General features: G+C 50.2%; 5 protein-coding genes across 6 annotated transcripts; 1 reads left to right on the top strand and 4 right to left on the bottom strand.

Annotated features, from left to right (window-relative positions):
• The first annotated feature begins 471 nt into the window (after positions 1-471).
• PV10_04530 (uncharacterized protein) lies at positions 472-1,746 on the top strand. The gene has a single exon (XM_016369092.1). It carries the CDS (start codon positions 577-579, stop codon positions 1,582-1,584), a length of 1,008 nt encoding a protein of 335 aa, XP_016224880.1. The 5' UTR covers positions 472-576; the 3' UTR covers positions 1,585-1,746.
• On the bottom strand, positions 682-3,403 carry PV10_04529 (uncharacterized protein; the record flags this gene model as incomplete). Its single annotated transcript, XM_016369091.1, has 1 exon — positions 682-3,403. One exon carries the CDS (start codon positions 3,401-3,403, stop codon positions 1,679-1,681), a length of 1,725 nt encoding a protein of 574 aa, XP_016224879.1. The 3' UTR covers positions 682-1,678.
• Positions 3,404-5,528: 2,125 nt separating this feature from the next.
• PV10_04528 (uncharacterized protein) lies at positions 5,529-7,347 on the bottom strand (the record flags this gene model as incomplete). Its single annotated transcript, XM_016369090.1, has 1 exon — positions 5,529-7,347. One exon carries the CDS (start codon positions 7,345-7,347, stop codon positions 5,644-5,646), a length of 1,704 nt encoding a protein of 567 aa, XP_016224878.1. The 3' UTR covers positions 5,529-5,643.
• A 2,802-nt stretch (positions 7,348-10,149) lies between these two features.
• Positions 10,150-13,458, bottom strand: PV10_04527. Of its 2 annotated transcripts, XM_016369089.1 has the most exons (3): positions 12,692-13,458; positions 12,416-12,639; positions 10,150-12,364 (listed from the first exon to the last, which is right to left on the bottom strand). In XM_016369089.1, exons 1-3 carry the CDS (start codon positions 13,081-13,083, stop codon positions 11,022-11,024), a joined length of 1,959 nt encoding a protein of 652 aa, XP_016224877.1. In that variant the 5' UTR covers positions 13,084-13,458; the 3' UTR covers positions 10,150-11,021. The 2 variants fall into 2 exon arrangements, with proteins under 2 accessions (XP_016224877.1, XP_016224876.1); XM_016369088.1 differs by having other exon boundaries at positions 10,150-12,639.
• A 4,738-nt stretch (positions 13,459-18,196) lies between these two features.
• On the bottom strand, positions 18,197-23,502 carry PV10_04526 (uncharacterized protein). The gene has a single exon (XM_016369087.1). It carries the CDS (start codon positions 23,115-23,117, stop codon positions 18,396-18,398), a length of 4,722 nt encoding a protein of 1,573 aa, XP_016224875.1. The 5' UTR covers positions 23,118-23,502; the 3' UTR covers positions 18,197-18,395.
• Positions 23,503-23,572: the final 70 nt, after the last annotated feature.

The following is a 23,572-nucleotide window of genomic DNA, read 5'->3' as shown; positions in this document are numbered from 1 at the left end:
TTAAGGCTCGCACGGTTGCTTTTCACTCTCAAACTACAGTAAATCCTTAGGCAACCATGGTCCTTACGTACGTACTACTTTACTTACTTAGTGCATCAGGCTTTCAAGTTCTGACTTGAATTAATGGAACAGGCAGCCCATCATATCCTAACTTAGATCGACTTTGGGATTGCGGTAGACGGCTGGTTCGGCTGTGTCCTAGCCTATCTCCCCCAACTTGTGGTTACCTCCGGAGTACGTACTTGAGTGAGTTTCACGGAGTACCAGTCGGAACCTCCGAGTCTCGGCATCTGTGGCTTTAGCTCTCAGCTCTGGCGCCTCGACCCTCTCGTCCTCTCGTCCTCTCGTCCTCTTGCTTCGATTGGTTCTTCCTGAGTACAGAATATGTAAGCAAGCCGCCTTATAGGGTGGATAGATAGAATGGATATAAATTAGATCAATCCTCCCTTCTGCCTGGAATGAAGAAGATGTTGTGTTGTTCGCTTTTGGGGTGATATCATTTTGATTATACCTAGGATATATATATCTCGCACTCACTCTCCTCAAAGCAACGGAAACAGAAAACAGAAAGCCAATATGACGACGACGACATATACACTCAAATATGACGCCGAGTTCGCAAAGGCGCTTGAACCATTTCTGCCTGCTCTGGCAGGAAGAGAAAAACCGAAAATACATGACCTAGAGGCACGCATTCCTAATATTAGTGCCTTTGTCGGCTTAATCATGTCTCAAATCCCTGAAGAACCTGATGTCGAAAGTGAAATCCACCATACAACAGCCGAGGATGGACATCAGGTCCCCGTGCATGTATTTCGGAAGAAAAAAGATAGCGATACAACCACAACCTCAACCTCAACCTCACCAACCGCTGCAGTATTGCACGTCCACGGCGGTGGAATGTTCCAAGGTTCACCACAGGAAGTTGGAAAAGCGATTGCGCGATACGTGGGGATGAGTTCAATTCCGTTTTTCAGTGTCGACTATCGTCTCGCACCGGCAGTCACGGCCACCACCCTGGTGGACGATTCGTATGCCGGTCTACTCTGGCTTCATCAGAATGCCTCGAAATTCAACGTCGATCCCGCCCGTATCATCGTCATGGGTGAAAGTGCCGGAGGCGGCATTGCGGCCGGGGTGGCCCTCAAGGCTCGTGACGAGGGTCTTTCTCCGCCGCTGGCGAAACAACTCCTGGTCTATCCGATGTTGGATGACCGGAACAATAAGCTCAACACTGCGATGGAACCCCTGGCTTTCTGGCAAGTTGAAGATAATATCACGGGTTGGTCGGCGTTGCTGGGGAAAGATAAAGCTGGGGATCCAGGTGCGGATGTCTCGTATTATGCAGCGCCGGCGCGAGCGCCTAGTTTGAAGGGCTTGCCGCCAACGTATATTGATGTGGGATCTTTGGATTATTTCCGCGACGAAGATTTGGCGTTTGCTGGACGCTTGGCTGCGGAGAATATTGAGACGGAGTTTCATCTCTACCCTGGAGTGCCGCATGGGTTTGAAGGGCTGGCGCCAAACGCAAGTGTCAGTCTTCGAGCAGCAACGAACAGACTCAAGGCATTGATGAGCGTCTGAGAGAGGTGTAGGGATAATGCTGGTGGCTCAGCGATATGATTGATCTTTTAGGAAGAATGCATCTTCTTCAATAAGGATAGACCGCCCGGGTCCGTCATCCTGTCCAACCCTGTCCAAGGACATATTTCCTTTTTCCCGCTTCGTCGGTGTTCAAGATTAATGATGGTTTTTTCTCTATCAATGATAGTATTGTCTGGGCAAAAACACTGTTGGCCCAAGCAAACCAACTGCGGGTCATGCCATCACCACCTGGCTTAACCCCACGAATGACATCCACACTCTCATTGATGAGGCCAAGAACACTGACATCCCTGACTCGGTTCAGGCAGTCCATGATTTCGTCATCATCGGTGCTAGTGACGGCCTGAATCAGTACGCTCATGGGCCAGGCATTTCTAAGACCAATGTGTGGACCACCAATGCCAGAAAATTTCTTGCCGGATAAATAGTAAGGGTTCGATCGACTGAGGATCATACGACGGGTGTTTTGGTATATTTCGCTGGATGCGTCGACGAAACCAAGCATAGGCAGCGAGAGCAGCGAAGGGACGTTGGCATCGTCCATGAGAAGATGAGAGCCGTAGCCATCAACCTCATACGCAAAGACATCGCCATACTTGGAATGCTTGATCACGGCATGCTCGTAAATCCCTGCTTTAATGGCCTCGGACCGTTGGTCAAGGTCGGCAGCCACCTGGTTGATCATTTCAGCATCGGAAGCGGTTGTTTTTGAGTCTTTTGCGGCTGCACGGAGTACATTAGCGGTACGTGCCAGCTCGACCGACATGAATGCATTTGCTGGGATAAGGAAGCCAAAGGTGGTGGCGTCGTCAGAGGGACGGAAGGCAGAACGGATGAGTCCTGTGCCTGCAGCCAGAGGGTTGCCAATTCCATCTAGGTTGAGAGTCTCTGTGCCTGCTCTCGTTGAACGAGAGAAAGTGTACTCATTGCGTTGATACAAGCCAGTCCCCGGATTGAAAGTCGGTTGAGACTGAGCATTCAAAACATGGAGCACGGCGTTCAAGGCGGTGTACCATCGAGGGGTGATGAACTCGAGAGAGCCCGTCGAGTTGTGGTACTGGTTAGAGAGGGACAGGAAGTTGGCAAGACTGTCTAACTCGTATTTGCATTCGAAGACGACCGAAGGTTCATAAGCAGGGTGAACAATATCTTCTTGACCAGTGGGAACGGGCGTCAGATGAGAAGGGTCTGGGGGTTGGAATGCATTGCAGTAAGGACTTGCTATGACGAATTCAGCCTGAGTATTTATGGCACCGAGGAGGAGTCTTGATATCTCTGGAGCGGACTTTGCAAGGGGTTGATATTGAGCTAGCTGATTGGTAGAATCGCGCAGCCATTCTGCATTGATGTCTCCAGTGACAATGAACGATTGCGCACCGGACCATTGAGCTCGGGTGGGAACCGAGTGTGTGGATTGAGCATGAGACTCGACACCGTCAACGTGCCATAGGACAGTGGTGTCGAGGGTATTGGGAAAGGCATTGCGGAAGATTTGTGCGAGGTCAGGATCTTTGAAGGAGGGAAAGAGGTCTTCGATGACTTTTTCGACAGCAGGGGAGGAGAACAGTCTGCATTGAGGATGTGGTCTTTGGAATGGGAGCTGCAACGGGCCTTTGCTCAGAGGTTTATGGATATGGTGGGCGTAATTGGTGTAGTCAGGGCAGAGGCCAAATCGGTCTCGCTGGCCATCGTGTCGGTTCACGACCAGGGCGGGCTCTTGAGGGGTATCATCGGCACATGTTGGGCCCAAATGTGCCAGCAGGACAAGAAAATGGCTCCAGAGAATAGCTGTGCGCATTTCTTACCTGGGCTGCGGTGAGCCGCAAACAGATGGACTTGAAATGGAAGAATGTTTACACATTGTTGGAGAAAGGAGATGAAGTCGCAGTGACTGGTTTGGAGAGGGATGATCCTCACGTGCATTTGATAAACCCCTATCAGCACGTGATGGGCGCCTGCGCTGACACACCGTATACCATGATACTTCATCACCGAGTATGTCCCTTGCTATTCAAGAACTTTTTTGTGCATAGTGTCATCTAAACCTACAGCATAGGTCATGAAAGATATATGAACCAAGAACCATCAAGCATATAACCCTTTTGCAGACCTTTCTCATCTTAAGCCTTCTTTCCAAAGAAGCTCATGATACTGCCTGACTTGGCCCCTGCCATTCCCTTCTTGGGCCCTGCCTTGCCTTGACTTTGGCTCTGGCTTTGTGTAGACTTGCCAAAAGCAGGCTTGACGGTGGCAGGGGCTGGCTTAGACGGGGCGGGTTCGGGTTCATCCTCACTGAAACTCTCCCAAACTGCCTCCTCTTTGGTGACCAGATAGCCTTCTTCATCCTTTGTAGTGCGCTTCTTCATAACCTTGCGCTTCCCACGTCTTCTTCGAGGTCCTGACACAGTCGGGGCTGCCGTCGGCTGGTCTTCTACCTTAGGCTTCTGCGTCTTCTTCTCCGTATCCGAGTCGGACCATGCCACTGCCTCCCCGTCGTCTTCGGCTTTAAGGTCTTGTTGGGGAACATCAGCCTTGGTATCGCTTGTCTTTTTGACATCGGGTACCGCTGCCTGGTTTTCATCGTCGCTGTCCATCATCTTTCGCAATTTGGCTGCTTTATCATCACGCTCTCGTTTGGCATCACTCAGTCGTTTCCTCGTCCCAGCTTTGCGGGTACCTGTGTCGAGGAAGAGCGCTTCATCCTCCGACTCCCCTTCATCTGCGTCTGTTGTTGGTGCATCCGACATCTTGGCGTCAGAATCCTGGGGTTCGTCACGAGATAGAGAAGACTTGGGTTTCGACTGGGATTGTTTGGCAAAGGCCTTGAATAGGTCTGAGGAGTCGCGTTTGAGGGCAGGTTTTGTGGCGGTTTGGGTTGAGGAGGTGGTGTCTTGCGAGGTAGGTTTGGATGTTGTTGTTTCGGCGGGTTCTTCCTTGGTGGAAGATGCGGCAGTCGTCTTCGTCGGAAAAATGCTGTTGGACTTCTTCGGTTCCTCTTTCACCGGCTGAAACTTGGAAGGCGGGCCACTGGGAACAATAGGTCTTTTACCCGTTCGACGCCGAACATGAGGATTTTGTATCACACCATAGAACTTGTTGTGTTCAAGTGGGTCTTGCTTGGTAAAGAAATCGGTAAAAAGGCCCCGGCCAACATCAGTCAACGCGACCAAGTCTTGTATCCGGCCTGGCGAAAGACTGTAGATGTGTAATGAAGTAACAGTCTCATATTCCGCTCTGACTGTGTCCAATGATTCTTCTCGAACCAGCGTCACTACCCGCAAAGGAACTTGGACCACGTCTTGATCATCTCCGGCGGCTTGACTACTTTGCTGACTAGGCTCGAGCATGGAACTTGTAAATGGAGGTGGACTCGAAGGGATAGGTTCGTCATCGTCATCGTGGAAATCAACCACTGGACCATTATGCCCGTTGGCTATTCCATTTGTCTTGACTGGGGCGGCATTTCGCTTCTTCACTCCGCACAGGAGATATGTGGCATAAACAGAACCAGGCTTTTTGCCAGTCTGGAAAGTGTAGAAGTCATACAGCATGCATTTGGCTGCATTGACATGGACTTTGAGGGCGCGGGAGACATTTCGATAGGTGATGGTTCGTTGCTCGGACAGGATTTCGGTGGCCAGATGAGTTTTGAAATCCTCAGACATGGCGAGATCGACTGCTCGCAGTGAGCGAGGGATCGAAAGTGTTGTGTTGAGAGTGAACTTCTATACTGGCTTGTGGTTGTGAAGACAAAAGACGATGGTCATTTTCTGGGCGCGTCTCCGAGGCTGGTGACGCGAACTTTCGCGTAAAGAGGGTGACGCAGTCTTGGCATTGGCATTGGCCGTCTATGGATTTCCGCTCCGCTCGGTCACATGTATTCAACTTTCTTCCTTGATGACCACATACTAATGTACCTACGTGTCTACATGCCAACATGAGAGCCTCATGGATAGTATTCTGCACACGAGTCAACGATTCAACCATCAACATATGTCCCTCTAGTCTAACCTCGCTACCTCCCTCTGATTTGACGTATTAGTCCGTCCGTGTTCGCTTTTTCCCAAGCTTTGAATATTGAGACCAAGTCGACAAATTGGTGCCTCTTCTTGTCATCGTCAAAGCTGTAAGGCTCTCATTACCACGTATGGTGTTGATCTCCGCCTTATCTTTACCTGCATGCACAGAATCCACAGACTTCCGTCGACTCTTGGCCGTCTTGATACTAGCCTTGTCATTTTCACTCTTGTTATCGTCGTTCTCAGTTTCGTCATCTCCGTCTTCTTTTTCGTTCTCGTTCTCGTCCTCTTGTTCTCCACTGCTCCGTTTCTTGTCCTCTTTTGGCTTGACACTCTTTTGGTACATCTTCATCATATACTTCTCCCAGAGCAGGTAAAAAACCACCACCATAATCGTCAGAGGGACTGCAACCGCCCAATAGACCCACATTCGATGATTGACCACGTCGGACGAATGAGGGGCGTCCCACTCAAACAGGTTCATGGAAAATACCGAACTGAGAAAAGTTCCAGGCAAGAAGATCATGGTCACAAAAGCAATGGCTTTCATGGCAGTACTATCCCTTTTGGACTCTCGAGCCAGGATCTGTGTGTCGTTGGCAATGCGGATGTTTTGATTCTGATCCCGCTGCGCAATCAGGTTGAAAAGGCCTTGCACCATGATCGAGGCCGTATGTTGCCAGGCGTTGGACTCTGATCGTGCTGACTTGGCTTTGCGGACCAAGCAGACGGCATTTTGCTGCACAAAATTGTTGGTTGCAGTCCACGACATCTGTCCCTTGACTGTGGTCTCAGCGTCAACATCGACCAGAGTGTCGAGGCGTGTACATTCAGAAATTATGCAGTTGGCGAGTTCGAGCAACTCGTCTAGTGAGTTTCCAAATTGGGCGATGTTGATGGCCATACCTGACACCTCTGCGGAGAATTCGCTCAGATCAATCTCGGACAGATCTCTCCCAGTGGTGTCGTGTCGACGATGGCGAAACTCGGTCACGAGAGCAGCCTGATCCACATCGTTGAAGGCGACCCGCAAGATTGCCAGGGCCTCTTCAATCATTTGTTTGCACGCCAGCTGGAGGAGGAGCATAGGATGACGGGCCATGGACTTGTGTGACTTGATGTCATTGAGCAGATCAGGAGCAGTCTCGTAAATCCACCTGTCGGCTTCGACGCATGACCAGATGTAGGCGAATGTTGCTGGTGAATGATCAGAACAGGCCATGTGGATGTCCGCAGCGAGAGACCCAATTCGATAGACATTGGTTTGATTGATTTTGAGTGTATCTCCTTCATGTTGAAGCCGCGGCGGCAGACGGTGGAACAATGTCAAGCGATTGCTCGTGTCGGGCCACGAACCACCGAAACATTTAGCAATGTCCTCTCCCAGACTGTCTGAAGCCTCCTTTCGAAAAGGATCGATACTGATGGCGCAAAACGTTCTCCTCTTTGGTGTGGTGCCGTTCTCAAGATCGCTCAAAGCCGCTTCCACGATTTTGAGCACATTTTCCTCAGGCACGCTGGTTTCGCTGTGCTCCCACTCGCCATGTTCGTTCTCACCGATCTCTATCAACTTCCACACACATGGTACCTCTTTAGTGTTGTCAACCGTAGGTGTTGAAGTAACTTCAACGCCGGTATCCAGTTTTGTGGCAGACACTGGGTCCGATGGTGGGCTGGTGTCACCTTGATCGATTTCAATAACAACGTCACGACTGCTGCTCATCTGCATTTAACTGCCGGCAAGTCCTGAGGCGAAAAAGAGCAAAAAGACATCAATCACACCAAGGCAAGGGCAAAGGACAGAAACAGAAGATGTAATAATAGCGAAAATCCACGGTCTCGAGAACACAATCACCACCAGGCTGAATGAAACATGGCCCCCATTCTTAAGCACTGCGCCACATGTAGTAATTGGAGGATCTTCAACAATCGTATGCATAAGTTACCCTAACTCCTTAGTTACATTGTAACACGCCGTTAGGCTGTTGAAGGATTCTAGGTTTAACCAATCTACTCCGTAATGGCTCCCAAGATCTTCAACTGAGAATCAAGCCCCTGGTCAAGGTTAGCGAAGCAACGGCAAACGTCGACGGGCCGTCCAACCGAGTCCACAAGGACCTTGATCTGCCCGCTGCCCGCGCCTCTAACTCTTGACAACATGGTCTTATGACCAATGCCAAAGACCCATCTCAACAAGAGGAAATGGACTCTTGAATACACAGCACAGCATAGCACGATAGCACGTATGATGTCTAGCGACAACAATGGTGTCTTTCCTAAAATATGTTAGCCCAACGAGTGACGACGCACTTACATTGTCATTTGTTCGCAAGGAATGCAGCGTCGGTATGATAGTTTCAGGCTGCGAGTGGCTGTTCCCATGTCAGCCCACGACCTCTTCCCAATGGGACTGGGAGAGTAGTTATCATTCGGATAGCGAACCATGCACGATCAGAAACATTTTTTATCTTTCAAGTCATCAGAACTGAAAGATTGGCTATAGGGAACCTCGTAGCCGCTGAAATCACTCAGCCGAATCTGCTTTCCATTCTCCTTGAGACCGTGGAATGATGGTCTCCTGGAGGAGGGTGAGAAGATATGATAGAAGAAAAGTACTGGGCAGTAGGGAATGAAATGGATCAGGAGGGAGCATCGTAAAGAAGCAATAAGCAGCAAGCCAAAAGACAGATGCTGAATGTACAAAGGGGAAGATTTATGGGTCAAGGAGACGAGCATGGAGACGGTACCAGCTGGTTCTATAATAATAATAATGACTTTTCTCATCTGTACCTAAAGCGAAAGATTAGGGAAGGGTCGCTGTGAAGCTCTGACCATGTTATGTCGTTTACTCGTACTGACTACATATGTCGGATCTTGCCTACGGAGTAGAGAGATAAGTGTATATGGGATCGACATTGCCAATCCTATCGTTGTAGGACCAAGCTCGACGTCGGCTGTATACTGTTTAATTCCTACTTGTTCGTGTCAATTATAGCTCTATCATTGATTGATCAACGAACAGGCCAACCGGAGTAATTAAAGTCGTTGCTATGTATATTGTCCGCGTGGCTCATAATAAAGAGTTCGTGATCGTCACAACATGGTCAAAACGTGTTTGTTTCCTAATAATAACAACGTGTTCTGAACACCCGCCCACATCAACTGTGGCATCTGATATATTGTGCTGGTGGGTACTGTGGCAGATATAGTTACCCGTGGGTGGAAATCAACTCTCGAGAACAGCGTGACTACGAAATAGTACCTATTCCAGGCGGTACCTAAGACAAGTCTGTAGGAGACACAAGGAAGCTCCTTGAAGCCTCGAAGGTGGGACAAATTTTCGTACCCCATTTCTGGAGAATGGACTTGAACAATCAATGTGGAAAATTGTGTGTTCGAATGTATTCAGGAGCCCCTAGACATGCTTCTATAAAACGATGGACAGTCAGTCAATTAGTCAGTCTCCACAAACACCGTTCGTCATCCATCGTATCTCAACAGTTAGATGAGGCTGATCTCTTCGACGCCCATGCCACATGGGCACAGGTAAAGAGACGTGCATTTATTGGGTATCCTGGGTGTGAAGTTGTTGGACCTGACAGATGGTCAATCACTGGTGACCCTGGTGATTGAAATGCCCCTGAGTGGTTGAGGCTGCCCAGGCTTCTCGGGCTCCTCGGGCCCTGGGCCGAAACCGTTAGCGCCCGGACACTCCCCAGGAAGTTGTTGAATCGGAGGGCACCTTGGGCTTGATTAAGACTCAAGCCACAGCTTGGGGAGGTCGCTGTGGGCGTCGACTTGCCAATCCAAGCCTTGGGAATTCTGAATATGCATCTTTAATTACTAGGTGTTGCATTAATAAGTTCTAGGCGGTGATTGTGGTGATTTTGGATGGTAGTGCAACCCCTCAGCCCCTCAGCCTTTCTACGATAATTCTCCCTCTTTCTGTGCTCTGAACTCAGGTCGAGGATTATTCTCTCTACAGTAAGTGTATCTATCTACAATGTTTACTCCTCTCCATCTCCCTAGTCAAAGACTAGAGTATTACAATCCCAACCAATTTCTCTGCTTCCTAGGTAACCCAAGATACCATCAACTGTGGCACACGACGGGCGTGCACGTTCCCGAACTTTGACGGTGTCATGGCCTTTAGAAGCGGGACCCCGGTAATTTCATCTCAGATTGAACCAACAGTACGCAATTCAGAGGAGTCCCCCAGGGCTGAAAGACCCAGTGTAACATGCCACTTGGCCCCTCTAGCCTCTCTCCCCAAGGGAGGGTTTCCCTGCATTTCCCCTGCTTTCCCCCCATCCTTTTTGGAGAACGTGATGAAACGCCACATCGTTTGTTTGGGCTCTCTGCCCAGACAAGGCTGTGAGGAGCTTGGAGATTCCCGATGGAGTCGTTCCCTGATTGTCAAATCTACCACGATGACTAGTCCCATGGGCCGGTGCGACATTGGTCACTCAATCTGGGCCACCGAATCTCCCGAGTTAAATAATATCCTCATTCTAGTAGATTTGATATTGCAAAACAAATTTCAGACAATGGATCGTCGTGTTTGAGCTTACGTGGGTAAGAGAGAGATATAACAAGCCCTCTTCATCCCATTCGTAACCTGGATTTGTTTCTCTTCATTACTTGTTGTCCGCCTACTGACTCCAGGAATATTATGATGATGGCTCATGTGTATGAGCAACACACCGACTCTTGGATCAGGAGTCAGGACGCAGGACACACAACGACCCATGACCGATTATGCATATCGACCTAATAATGTTGTGGCTTCTACAAGAATGACACTCCCGGACGAAGGACCTTGCAATGACCACCATCGAAATTCACCATCACGAGCATGGTGATCAAGACTTATGTCTTCACGAGTCAAAGAATGCTGGAGTCGGCTTGCAAGGAATTGTCAAGGTCTACAACGTGGCAGCATATGGCTCAATATATCCTCTCACTAACCACGACATTGCTCAGTCAATACTTTTTGAACTATTTCCTCGACAATCCCCACACCTAGACAAGGTTTCCAAGGAACAATCCCACTATCCTCCCAATACCAAAAGCCGAGTGTCGTTTCTGATGCATAACCACGTGACTAGACAGATGAACAAGGATTTCCAAACTAAACAAGAACAGAATACAGATAGTGACGCATGCAGTCACTGATCCTAAGGAGGTGACAGGCAACCGAGGCCATGTCGATTTGGGTACAATAACAAGCAGTCTTGTATGTGACAAGTATTTCAACTGGGTGTGAGCGCCGTCCGGACAGTGCTAGCAAGAGGGATGAAAGTGTCAATCTTAGTGGGTCGACACAATTTTCCCACATGAAAAAGATAACAAGGAAAGGCGTCAAGTCGTTCAATCTGGTAGCTGTCGCGTGTTGCTCTAACACTCAAACTTGGCATGTAACCCAGGTTGTAATGAGTTTGGGTCGATGGTTCCATATGGTGTCATCGACATGTCCATGTGTTCACGCGGTGTCTGGAATCCCGACATATCGTGCATGATCATCAACCCGTTGTCATCGAACCCGGGGCTGGGCATGGCCATATTGAGATTCTGTTTTGAGTACATTTCTCCAAGCATCAATGTCTCGTCCATGAGCCCGTTGGGATCATGGTGCATGCTAAACATGTCAGCCGACGCACTGCGGTGCAGAGTCGTCAAAGGTGGAGAGTGGTCCGCAATGACAGGGTCAGCATGGCCCATCGTAGGCATTGGAGACATTGATGTAGGAACCATATGGGGATCAACCATTGGTGACGGGGAGAGGAATGGGCCACTGAACTGTTGAGGGGTTCCAAATTCCGAGGCTGGGATGGGTGCTTGTGTTGGATGTGAAGGAAAGAAGCCAGGACTGGCAAACTCTGATGGTGAAGTGGCAGTGGCAGACATGGGCATTTGGCGGAAGTCCATACCATAGCCTGCCGAGGTGTCAATTTGTAGTGTGGGTCCCACCGGGCCAGGCACAGGATGATGAGGCATCGGTTGGAACAAGTTGTGGTGTTCCGGGGGCATTTGAGGAGAGGGTTGTTGAAGATGGAAGGTGGGCATTGGTCCGTGAAGCATCGAAAAGTCAATGGCAATGGGAACAGATCGACTTCGTTGTCTTTTGTGTCCCGGATGCATACGACCAGGGTGAAGGTGTTGGTTGATGCCAAACTGTTCCTGGAACATGCCCACATGAGGAGGATGTGGTCGTGCAAATTGTGCAGAAGGCTGCGATGCCGGACGCACGATTCCCATGGTTGGTGAAACGGGTGCCGAAGCAGGCATGGCGTGAAGATCGAAGGGGCTCATTCGGTTCTGGAAAGATTCGAGAGAGACTAGTTTCGCCAGTTGACCGCTCAGCACTTTGGGGTGGCCACCCAGGTGATGGGTGAGGACGTGGGAGGCTTGTAGATCTTGGGTGAAATCGTCACATTGATAGAAACCACCGGAGCCAGATGAGTCCATCCAGAAGATAGGGGGCCTGTTCAACTCAATGACAAGGCCACCCGGGCGAGGAGGGGCACCATTAGCGTTGGGGACTGTGTCACCAGCCTCCAATTGAATGCTTTTGATGTATGCGAACGGGAACTCGATTTTGTAGCCTGCGGAATCGTTGTTGATGTAATAGGTGATGCAAGCCTTGTCGGGGGAGTAGAAGATGACCAGATCCATGGCATTTTGACCGACACGTCGCCACGAGCCAATGCTCAAAGACCGACAGGTGAAGTGATGAATGACTGAAGACTGGTGAGCGAGGGTCGTGGCGTGGGCATTCCAGATAAACCTACCAACTTTGCTTTGAGCATTAGGATCGCCATTCATCAACATATTCCCACCGCCATACTGGGCCATGGGGCCTCCAGGGCGGCCGAGAAGTTGACGGGGGAATTGTCTGCCAGGACCCATCGTCTGCATTGCCAGAAGTTGTCTCAAGGACTCAGGAATGCCATCACAATCCTCGCCGTTCTCCAGACTCTTCTTGGCAATCATCTTTATCTTCGCTCTTCGCCGGCTGTAGAGGGATCAGCATCCATGATATACAAAAGGAGTATTGTTTTTCATACCTGTTCTGGAACCAGATCTGGACTGAGCGTTCAGTCATGTTGATCTCAGCTGCAATACGTTCTCGAGTTGCGGCAGTGGGGGTGGCATTTTTGGCAAACTCGGTTTCCAATGTGATCAATTGCTCTTGAGTTGCACGTTGTCTCTTCTGGTTCTTTTGTTGCTGGGTAAGAGTGCTCTTGCGGGGAGGTCGACGGGCGGCCGAGCTAGGAGCTGAGCTGGTAGGACCAGAAGTCTGACCAGAGCTACCTGGTGTTGCGGCTCCATGTTCGGGTGAAGGGGTTTCCAGTGCCTCGTCGAGATCAAGGTCGAGATCCAAGTCCAGATCATGATCAGCAGGATCTGAAGACATGGACTCTAAGCCAAAGTCGTCTACGGCGAGCTTCGTGTCCATGGTGACGTGACTGAGGTGATAATTGCCCTCTATAGGGGGTTGTCAAGGCTGGTAAAGAATGGAATGCACGTAGACAATCGATGAACAGTGCGAGGCGGGTTGAGTTCGTTGGACGGGGAGGGCAGGCTCGTGGCTGAATCTAGCAGCAGTGAGGATGTTGTCTTCGTAGTCTTGAGAAACTGGGAACACCGGTCAAAGGGGGTAAGGACAGAATTGAGGTGAATGAAAAGCAACAAGCTTAAGGAATGTGGTCGAGGGCCTTGAAAGAGTGAAAGGCACGCTCGATGCGAGTTGTTGAACAAGACGAGATGGAAAGGAAAGAACGTGAAGAGTGGTGGAAAGACAGAGGATGGTAAAGCGACAATGAGGTTGGAGAAGAAGAAAGAGGAAACCAAAGGAGGTCTAAGGCAGGGCACGGGGCACAATAAAGGGAGGCCGAACCACCCGAAGAACGTTCGCTGGGTTCTGGGAAGTCCAGCGCAAAGGCCACCAATTGGCGGTCAACTGCGGCCGCGGCTGGTACGAGTAACACCACCTCCCGAGTTGGAACAACCTCCAGCCTGTGGCGGTAGCACCACCCATGAGCATCGACTCCGTCGGCGACGGTGGGCCTTCAGAAGCGTCCAACCCTCGGGCTTTTTCTGCCGCAACTCCTGTGCGATTGTCTCCTGTAGTGGGTGAGCTGGCCAACGCTGGGGCCAATGCCGACCCTCTGATGGTGAGCCCCGTGGAGCTCACGCAGGTACCCATTGGAGTGGAGCCAGGCCTGAGGGGCCTTAAGGAGGCACCCCAGTGTTTTCAAGGGCCTAGGACCCATTTTCCAGGCACCGTCTCCAACTCAGGCTAGCACCCGTCTATGGGCGTCATTAGCCTGCAGAAAATCATCTCCAAGCTTGGTACGTTTCTGAACTGGCCAAACGGGCTCGGGCTGGAACGGTTTAGAAGGCGCCCAAGTGGAGACCGCCATAACCCTGCTGCCAGTTAGGACTGGCCATCCAGGGCTCTCACGCTTTTTAGCAAAACAGCCCCTGTCTGACGCGCCGAACACCCACAGCATCTCAAGGCAATCCCAAACAACCCATGTCACAACATGGATGATGGCGCCGTCTCGCGCTGGACAGCGGACGCGCTAGACACAGAGTTGGGCAAGCTTTGATCATGAGGTCCATCGATGGGACAAGAAGGCGAGTCTTTTCGACGTGGATGGATATCTTAACCGGCGATAGCTCTGGAGAGAGTCATGTTCAGCCTGGAGAGTCTACCTTGAATATCAGCCTCATTACGTGCTTCACGTTAATTGCACACCAACGGGGAAGATACGCGAAACCCTTACCAAGGCACCGACACAGTGAGAGAAATGTGCGGTGTCGCTCTACTGGGTTGCACCTGCAACATTTGCACGCGTGCTTTCCGAGACATCGAGCCCACACACTGCCTGTCTTCGCGTGTGGCGGCTGCAGCCAGACAGAAGCCTAAATGGGCAAAGCCACAGCTCGAGCCTCAAGCCAACGATCAGTCAGACCTTGCGACACCACAACAGCGCTCGTGCCCCGGGCCATGCGGCGACCCAGGTCTGTCCGCACTGGCCTTGTTCTCCTGGTTTATGGCGGATCGAGTCCTGCACTCCTTTGACTTCAGTTTCGAGTCATGGACCTCGACCATGGTTCCAATCACATCAACTGCCTGTTGGACCTCTCTTACCTTCTGTAGACTGTCGTGACTGCTTAATGGATCGCTTCTAGCCGAGCGTCAGATCATTGTTACGACAAGTTTTACGATGAAGCCAATCGTGACAATTGTCTGAACAGTAAACACTTATGAGAACTAGTGTAAAGTTGGCTTGAGGGCCAGTGATTAGTCTATAGGGGACAGCCAGCGCTGGCAGAGAGGTCGGCTGGCGATTTGGATTCGTCAACGTCGCGAGGGCTCAATTCTGGGCAAACCCAAGAACATGGGAGGGTGTCTCAAGCTTCATAGCCGTCTTCGGATGGCCGAGGAGCCGGTTTGGGGACTATCAGTAGACTCGACTTGCTCCAGATGACTGGCTGTTACAATTGGTCCAGCACCTGCTCTTTCTTTTTTTCCACCGTTCAAAAAAAACTCGAGTGCACGACTAATACAGTAAAAACCACTGTACGTAGTAGCACAGCGTCAAAGGTTGACCCGCAGGTCTGGTGTTGCACTTGGGCTTTGGCGTGTGACCCGAGGAAGTAATAATATTGTTCCTGGTCTCCTGAAGATCGACTCTGCACAACCTACTCGTAGCTAGTTCCTAATGTCTAGCCAGCAATAGTGCATGTGATCCGCTAGGGACCGCATATTGCGAACCTTCCGGCTTTGGACTTCTCTCTCCACTTGAAGTCGAGCATTACTCACCTATCGTCGATTAAAGATGTCCAACAACGTAAATCTTTACTACGAAGCCTGTCTCATTCCCGTCATCGCGAGATTGGTGGATTGAATACACATAAAGCTCTAGAATCGAGGATAAAGTAACGGCTCTGGGGGGGATAAGCAGACGCATGGATGACGTTCGAGCACGAGGCACCTGGATGACCCGACTTCCAGTGACAGATAACCAAAGATAGGAGACGGCGGGGGTTACGCCACAAAAATTCTTGAGTTTGCGTAATAAGCGTATGCATACTACTGTACAGTTGATGGGTCTTTGGCTTGGTAAAACAGGGCTGCGATTGAGGGCAAGTCTTCGTAGGGCACGGACGAGGGGGGACTCAGGATGCCGGCGAGGTTCTGATGCTGGGGAGCACCTTCCAATGGGCGAGACCGATGCCTGATTGCCTTCGAAGCCAAGATTGGTGGCGACGGTGGATCAGCCAAGGATCTCACAGTCCAGTCAGATGTGTAGGAAGAGATTAATGCGGTCGGCAGCTGTCGAATAGACTCCATGTGGTGGTCAACCGGGGGCAGGAGCGGGCCATGCAACCCAAGGGAGGGATTGAGAGGATCTGGGATCTAGGGGATTGGCCGACTGGGTAAGGTTCTTCTCCGTCCCTAGCTGGTCACAATTGGTGCTCGGTACCGCGTCAAAAGAGACAGACCCGTGAAGAAGATGGACGAGTGGGCAAGAACAAGCCACCGCGATCGAAAGGAACGAGGCTTACCCCTGATACAAAGCTAAGCTACATACGGAATGGCACGGAGCGATGCAGGTCCCATCCAAATGCGATTGGCTGAGAGGACGCGTTGTATTCTTGGCAAGATGGAACTACGCGACTTCGTCCATGGCCAATCGATAGCGCGGGATGATCATCCAACTTCAGTATCGTCGATCCTGGACCAGGACTGTGGTTGGAAGGTAACCTCGTGTACAGTAATTCACTACTCGAGAGAAAAAAAAAAAGAACGAGTTCGCAAGAAGAGACTGTTCAGCCAGCTCTTTCTTCTGGAGAGGCAGCTTTGTGTTTACAGCTCGCGTGTCGGGAAACGGGTAGGCACGATGGTCCATGCACGTCAGACGATGTCATCGACGGTGCAGCCGCAATCTGTTATGACTGGCCGTTTGACAACGACATACAGCTGCCAGAAGCTGTCATTTAAGACGAGGCTCTGCCTCCATACACACGTGTATGTCTTCTATGTCTTACATCACACCAAGGCTGGAAGGCGTCTATTTAATCTATCTTGACTTGATCGAATTTCCTACTGACGGACCGACATGAACATCATTCAAAATGAATATGATCCCCTGAGGTGTGATCCATCCATTCATCCTCCACCATGACTCCATGAGCAGCACAGCATCAACGTTGATAATCCACCCACAACTCTTGGCAAGCTTGGGCGAAAGTTCTCCCCGTCCACGGCTCGCCTGGAGAACCTTCGCTTGGAAATGGACTGGCCATGGATCCATGATGCCGACATGGTATTCTCGTGGCGGGTAGAAATGGTTTGTAAGGCCCTCGCTGGCTTGGCATCCCCTATACCGTGCTCAAGTTTGCTCTCGACCTCGAGCCCCCACCTGCAAATGAGCCGTGCGCTCGCTCAAGTTGCATGGAGAAGATGCATGAAAGAATTGTCACGCCTATGCGAGACACTAGAACATGCATGGTCGCCCCTACGCTCCATTTCCTACCGAGGACAACTACGCCTGGGAAGTACTAAACTGGGGAACAAACACCGATTGCACGATCCTCTCTGGCTGTGTTCTCGCTGCCTGCAGTACGCGTTTGCGTACGGAGTAAAAAGTGGACTTGATGTTGGTCGGCATGATTCCACTCTCCACTGCTTATTGTCTCGGCTTATCTTCAACAGTCGATGGCAAACTCGACACTGGAGTTTGACAACTCCGCAGCAATCCCCCATTCCTCCACTAACGCACATGAATTGATGGTGAGGAACAAAGGTTTTTTTTCAGGGAGAGGAAACCTCCTACATAATCTTTTAGGGGGGGCCCGGATCTCGATCTCACTGCAAACACACCTGAAATCCTCCTCAGGTTTGACCCCTTGTCGTTGCAAGTTACATGACACTCCAAGGGAGCACGGTGAAACACGAGAGAAATCCTGCCACGTTCACAAGGCTAAGTATCAACCACTTCGTCAAAAGAACAACAATGACCTCACCGCCCTTCTATCATTACTGTTTCCAGAAGATCATCCTCGCCAAATGTCGTAGCGATCAACACTGAAACGCCATCCTCACCAACCACGAGTGTTGGGAAACTTGTGAGGCACAGATACACATTCCCACCTGATGTTTTGCTTCCCCACAAAACTCGAGCCGTTTGCACAACCACGTCTTGTATCGCCCCAGCCGATGGATGATCACTTGTCATCAAACTGATAATGCAGCATATCCTCAACACAGAGTCAGGAACACTAAATCCTCACCACCCCCTTTTTGCCTTATCTGGGCCAACTCCGTCTAGGCATGACTGCCATCTTTCAACAAGCCAAGAGTCCACAGGTGGTTCTTTCGCTTCGAGACGATTGTGTACGAAGCATACGCAACGGTGCGGATGCCGTTTGATCGCCGATGAGGCAAATAACTCAATCTCAAGTTCTCAACTACTGCTTGCGTGTCCCAAACCTTGACGACCACAATTGAGTTTCATCGAGGCGGTTTTTCCTCTCCTGTCGAACAAAGCCCAACAATCAACTCCCTAGTAATCAATTCACTGCACTGCTCTCCGTCTGTTAGGATGCAACCTAAGTAGAATTGACATTTCCACATGTCGTGTTCTTGCAGAAGAAGACTCCTCCTACCTATATCTATAAATACACATGTGACATTATCATCATTGTGGCTTTCCATTCCACCTTAAGAACATTCAAAATTCATATTCATACTCATCATAATTCCTGGCCCTTACGAACGGCACCAAATCCCTTACTAAAAGGGTCCTCGCTCTCCACCACAGGTCGTTGTTGGTGAGAGATATCTGTCATTTCCGCACCTGCCTCTCCATCTCCCGCTCTGGAGGAATCCTGTTGTGATTGTTTCCGCCGAAATATTCCATCTTTGCCACTGCCAGCAGTAGAGTTTCTCATCTTCAACCAAGGTCTCTTGTCTTTCATGTTTTGTCGTTTGTCTAACAGTTCCTGGACTTGTGCTTCACGTTCTCTCTGTTCCTTCATGGCATCTTCTGTATTCATCGTTGATTGCTCTTCTGGACTTCGATTCCAGCCTTGCTGGAGCAAATCTGCCGATGCTTCCTCGAATCGTCTTTTAACCTCGGGATCTTTTTCCAACGCTTGAAAGACGTAGACGTCGTTGGGGAAGAATTTGACGTGGATGGCTTTGATCACGAATTCGAACACACATACTGAGAGCACTGTGAGGATCAAGACGAGCCACCAGAGGAGGTTGCGGCCGAAACCAACCAAGAGTGACCTTCTCACATAGTAGATCTCGTCTGTAGGGTCGTAGGTGGCTGTTAGGATGAAGTTCCAGAGCCACCATCCTCCAACGGACAAGACTATTGCAATGATAGCGGTGACTGATTTGTTGTGCAACTCGATGAATTGGAGCTTGATCGAAATGACCGTCACGCAGGCACTGTATACCAATGTGCCTAAGGCGTAAAGCGTCTGGTCCCACGTGAACACTGCTTGGCCGAATATGCCCCAGGCGGTAAAGTAAACGATCAATGCTTCCACTCCACCAAGAACAGCCCAGCAGACGTAGAGCTTGAAATTGAATCCGCGATTCAGTTGTCCAATGTTGTACAACTCGGGAACAGCAAGGAGTGTCGCAGGGTTGAGGTCTTTCTCGAACACACCCATAAAGATGACTGGGAGCGAAGTAAACAAGGTATTGAACATGGACAAACTCCATGGTTCATACAAACTCGTGCCAGTATATCCGTTCCAGCGCTGATATAGCGCCTGTGCGACGTAGAAGACCATTTCCTTCCAGAACGTCCCAAGGGTATACTTGCAAATTCGAATGTAATTCCAGCGCCCGTGCACCAGGAGTAACTTGAGGAGGAAACGAAATTGGGCGATAGAATAGTCCGATGTTCGGGCAGCCTGGAGACCTTCTTTGCCTGCAATACCAATCCCAAGATGTGCTTCTTGGATCATTGCAATATCATTGGCTCCATCGCCAATCGCCAGTGTAACAGACCCTTTAACTTTGGTGCGGATGGTCTTGACGAGCGAGGCCTTCTGGCTAGGAGAAGCTCGGCAGCAAATGACCGAATCCGCATGAATGGCAACATCAGTGAAGAGTGCCCGGGAAGCCTGGTCTGCATCGATGATTGTGAGCGTCTGTCCATCTATAACCAAAACTGAATGTGCCGTCTCGGCGCTCTCCATCTTGCTAAAGGCAGAAGCCATGTGATTGTGCAAATCTCCGAGTTCATGATCGAGAATAAGAACAGTCGAGTAGTCCTTAATGAGACGACAGGAGTGACCAATGTTGATCGCAGTTTCTCTTTTGTCACCAGTCAACATCCACATCTTGATTCCTGCGCGTCGAAATCGATCGATGGCGTCCGGTACACCTTCTTGAAGCTTGTCTTCGATGGCTGTTGCACCAAGGAGCTCGAGCTTATTCTCAATCATCTCGCCCGCCCGATCCATCTTCTCTTGGCGGTCAACAATGCTCGTTGAAGCAGCGGCGTAGATATCCTTCCATGTAGAGTACTCGGCTTCACTAACAAATCTATAACCGTACAAAAGTGTCCGAAGACCTTCAGTTGCAAAGTCATCAATGTGCTGAAAGCATCGCTGGAACACGATTTCGTCATCGGCAGCCAGCTGGTCATCAGTAAGCTCTCGCGAATCATCAACTTGAAAGGAGGTCCTAGGACTGCCTTCAGATTGCCGTGGCGACGTAATCTGCATGGATGGACGAGGAGAATAAAGATGCGAACTCGTCCTGCGATTAGGAGATGCCCCATAATCAGTCTCCCTGTCCGTGAGCCAGTGGTCGAGACTACCACGAGTGAGGGTGCTTGTGCTTTGTCGGGATTGAGATGTTGGGTCCGCAGCGTGCATAGAACTTGACCTCCTACTAAGTTGAGTACTTCGTCGACGTAAGGCGTGCTGCGATCCAACACTCTTTCTCTGACTTGCGCGTTTCTCTACGGCTTGCACATTGGTCGCCGCCAAATCAGCCAATCGCAAAAGCTTTCTGATAGTAGTATCCGCGCCTTTGCTGAAGAGGCAGATACGCTGATCGGGCATTCGAATGATGATTGACATCCTCTTCCGAATGCTTGAAAATTCAATAATATCAAGCACTTCGTAGGTCTCGTAATGATCTTCGCCAGTGTCTTCCGATTGTGTTTTGATTGTAACAGTGTTTGCCTGTCGATCGCTGATCAAATATCCCAGTTCTTGTGCAGCTGAAACCAATGCTAATTCGTCGGGAGATGCAGCCTGAAAGGTGATTTCGCCATCGTCTCCTTTCTCAGGGAAACATGTGTGGCACAAAGCTATGGCGAGAATGAAGAAACGAGCCTGTTTAGCGTATAGAGACTGTGGTTTCTGAATGATATACTCTAGGAGCTCTTGAGTTCGGCCAAGGTACGCAGATGCATCAAAACCATCAGGTGGACGTGTTGGTAACTCTTGGCCTGCAGCATACTCAGCATCCAGAGATCGTGCCGCTTGGATACCTGTCGACGTCGTCGATTTTCTCAGTGCAGAGACCTTCTCATGGACGTTGTTGGTGCCAGTTGATGTTCTGGACTTGAAGTTGAGCTTTTCGTGGCTGGCTTTGTCCTCTTGCTGAAGATCAACGTCATGAAGCCAGGCCTTACCCGCGATACTTATTTTCCGAAACTTCATTGAATTGTTGGTGAGTGTGCCAGTTTTATCCGAGAAGATGTAGCTGACTTGTCCCAACTCCTCATTGATGGTAGAAGTATGAGGCTCCATGGGAGTGTCTGACACGGGATCATACATGTCGATGTCATTCATCTGGAACATCTGGGCGACCTTGACAATCTCTAGTGAGACGTAAAGACTGAGCGGCAGCATAGTATTTAACATGATGATGAATGAAGTCAAGACTTGGCCGAAGGGGACGCGAGCTGACTCGAGATACCATGACTCATCCTCGACTCTGCGGCGCCATATTTCGTAGGCCACAGAAAGAATGATGGCCATGAAAAAGACGAGAGCTGCAACAAAAATGACGACCCTGTTGACCTTGCTCTGCAACGCCGGTGCTTTGACACGGGGGTTTTTATTTGCGTTCATCCTGATCTTGCACTCCTCACCAGAATAAATGACGAGCCCAATCGCTTCAGGGGTATTGCGTAACGTACTACCCCGATATAGAATCTCGCCATTTGTCAGGGGCAGTGTTTTGTCATTGATAGCCACTCTGCCATCAAACTTGTACAAGTCCAAATTTGGGTCCTCGACCACGAAAGTGGAAGATAATTTGGCAATCGACGCAAGGTCTGGACAGACTTTGATGATATCTGGCAGTGGTTTTTTGGATTTGAGATTGGTCTCGCCGTCTAAGCTCTTTGTCTCGATATAAGCCGTGTTGGTGGGTTCGTCAGCGTGCAATAGGACGAGATCTGCTGGTATGCCAGAATTTCTCTTCACTTGCACCACATCGCCCACCAGAACTTCTTGCCACTTCTTTTCTTGCCATTGAATAGACCCAGTGCCTGAATTACTGCTGGACACGATTTTGAGTACATTCGTGAGACGTTCGTTCTCCTCCTTGTCCAGGCGATGCCTTCTGATGTCGTCGTAGCCTTCCTTAGCCATTGAGATACCCACAAATATGAGCAAGGGGATGATCGTTGTGTATCTGCCAGTGGTGCTCAAACCGGGAATTAGCTGGAGGATGGAAACGACAAGAAAGTAGAAATTGGCCAGTTTGCTGAACTGGGCCACCAGTTGTCTAGGGAAGAAATTCCACAGAGTATATCTGCAAGATATGATCAAATTGTCAATATGTGGCTTTCCGGTCCTCGCATCAATCGGATGTTCGTCGGGCGAAAGGTTGAGCGTGACATGTCTACCGTCTTCACTTGGGGGGATAGTTCTTGTCCGAACTATTCTATTTTGCAGGTCATGAAATCCGAGTTTCAATTTCTGGAAGATTGACTTGCGCGAGCTTTGCTTGGACAGCCATTGGCGATAAATGGGTAGTTCCAGTGCAGAGTCGGACAGTCGAATTTCTTTCGTCGCCGCATCTGACCCGTCTTTGTGTTGTCCTTCTAGCGAATCGTCCTTCAAAGGGGGTTTGGTCGGTCGGGAAGACTTCTCTCCACCAGCGACTGGGCGAGTTGTACCGAGTTCGAAATCACCTTGGTTTCGTTGTTCCTCCTGTTGGAGGTGCTGAGAAAAAAGCGAACGGCGCAGGGAATAACCGCGAAAACGACCGTGAGGAGAGGATCTGGGAGTCGCAGCAGGGGCAGGGCTCTCGAGGTTGCGAGCTCCGGACTGGGCCTCAAGTGAGAAACGGACACGAGAAGGGATATTGGCTGGTAGCGCGTCAGGTCGAAGGGTATGTTCTCGACCTGTGGCATTGTCTGGCCGATGTAAAGGGTCGTCAGTGCCATGAATCTCGTCGCTGTCTTGGCCACGATCGGGAGCCATAGTGTCAGTCAAGGATTTGAGAGGCTCTAGAAGTCGTTAACTTCATCGCATGGCGTCCAGCGCAAGAATAATCATGATTGAACGAGTGTAAGAGGATTAGCCTCTGGTTGCAATCGCATGTTGGCAGGATTGGAGGCAGATAGCACTAGGTATGATGGTGAGTGCAAACTTGAAAGAGACCTTGTCTCATGTTGCGGGTTGGCAGTGGCAGTGCTTGACCCTGGATGTTTCTTGCATCGAGACTGGGATCGACTGCTGGAGGGGAACACGGGGTGGCGGCTCAAGGCGTGAGTGGATCGAGCTTTGGTTGGACTTTCGGGGCCAGGGTACAGGGCCCCAGGGCCGAAATCAAGCTTGGAGGGATCTGGTGAGATGGTCTGATCCACGCTCTCGTCGTTGGTTGGAGCGAAGAAAAGGTGGAAGAAGAAGTCTGGAAGAGGGTGACTCATCACGTG

The sequence above is a fragment of the Exophiala mesophila genome (genome assembly GCF_000836275.1).
Source record: "Exophiala mesophila strain CBS 40295 unplaced genomic scaffold supercont1.3, whole genome shotgun sequence".
In the NCBI taxonomy this organism is placed as follows: Eukaryota; Fungi; Ascomycota; class Eurotiomycetes; order Chaetothyriales; family Herpotrichiellaceae; genus Exophiala; species Exophiala mesophila.
The sequence above is the reverse complement of the archived record's forward strand: the minus strand, read 5'-3'. Positions and strand labels throughout refer to the sequence as shown.

Excerpts from the sequence above, each read along its gene's own strand:
- PV10_04527 (XM_016369088.1), bottom strand. The coding sequence starts at position 13,083 with ATGGACACGAAGCTCGCCGTAGACGACTTTGGCTTAGAGTCCATGTCT. Across the intron at positions 12,640-12,691 it reads CAGATCTGGTTCCAGAACAG|CCGGCGAAGAGCGAAGATAA; the intron begins GTATGAAAAACA and ends ATCCCTCTACAG.
- PV10_04530 (XM_016369092.1), top strand. The coding sequence starts at position 577 with ATGACGACGACGACATATACACTCAAATATGACGCCGAGTTCGCAAAG.
- PV10_04526 (XM_016369087.1), bottom strand. The coding sequence starts at position 23,117 with ATGGCTCCCGATCGTGGCCAAGACAGCGACGAGATTCATGGCACTGAC.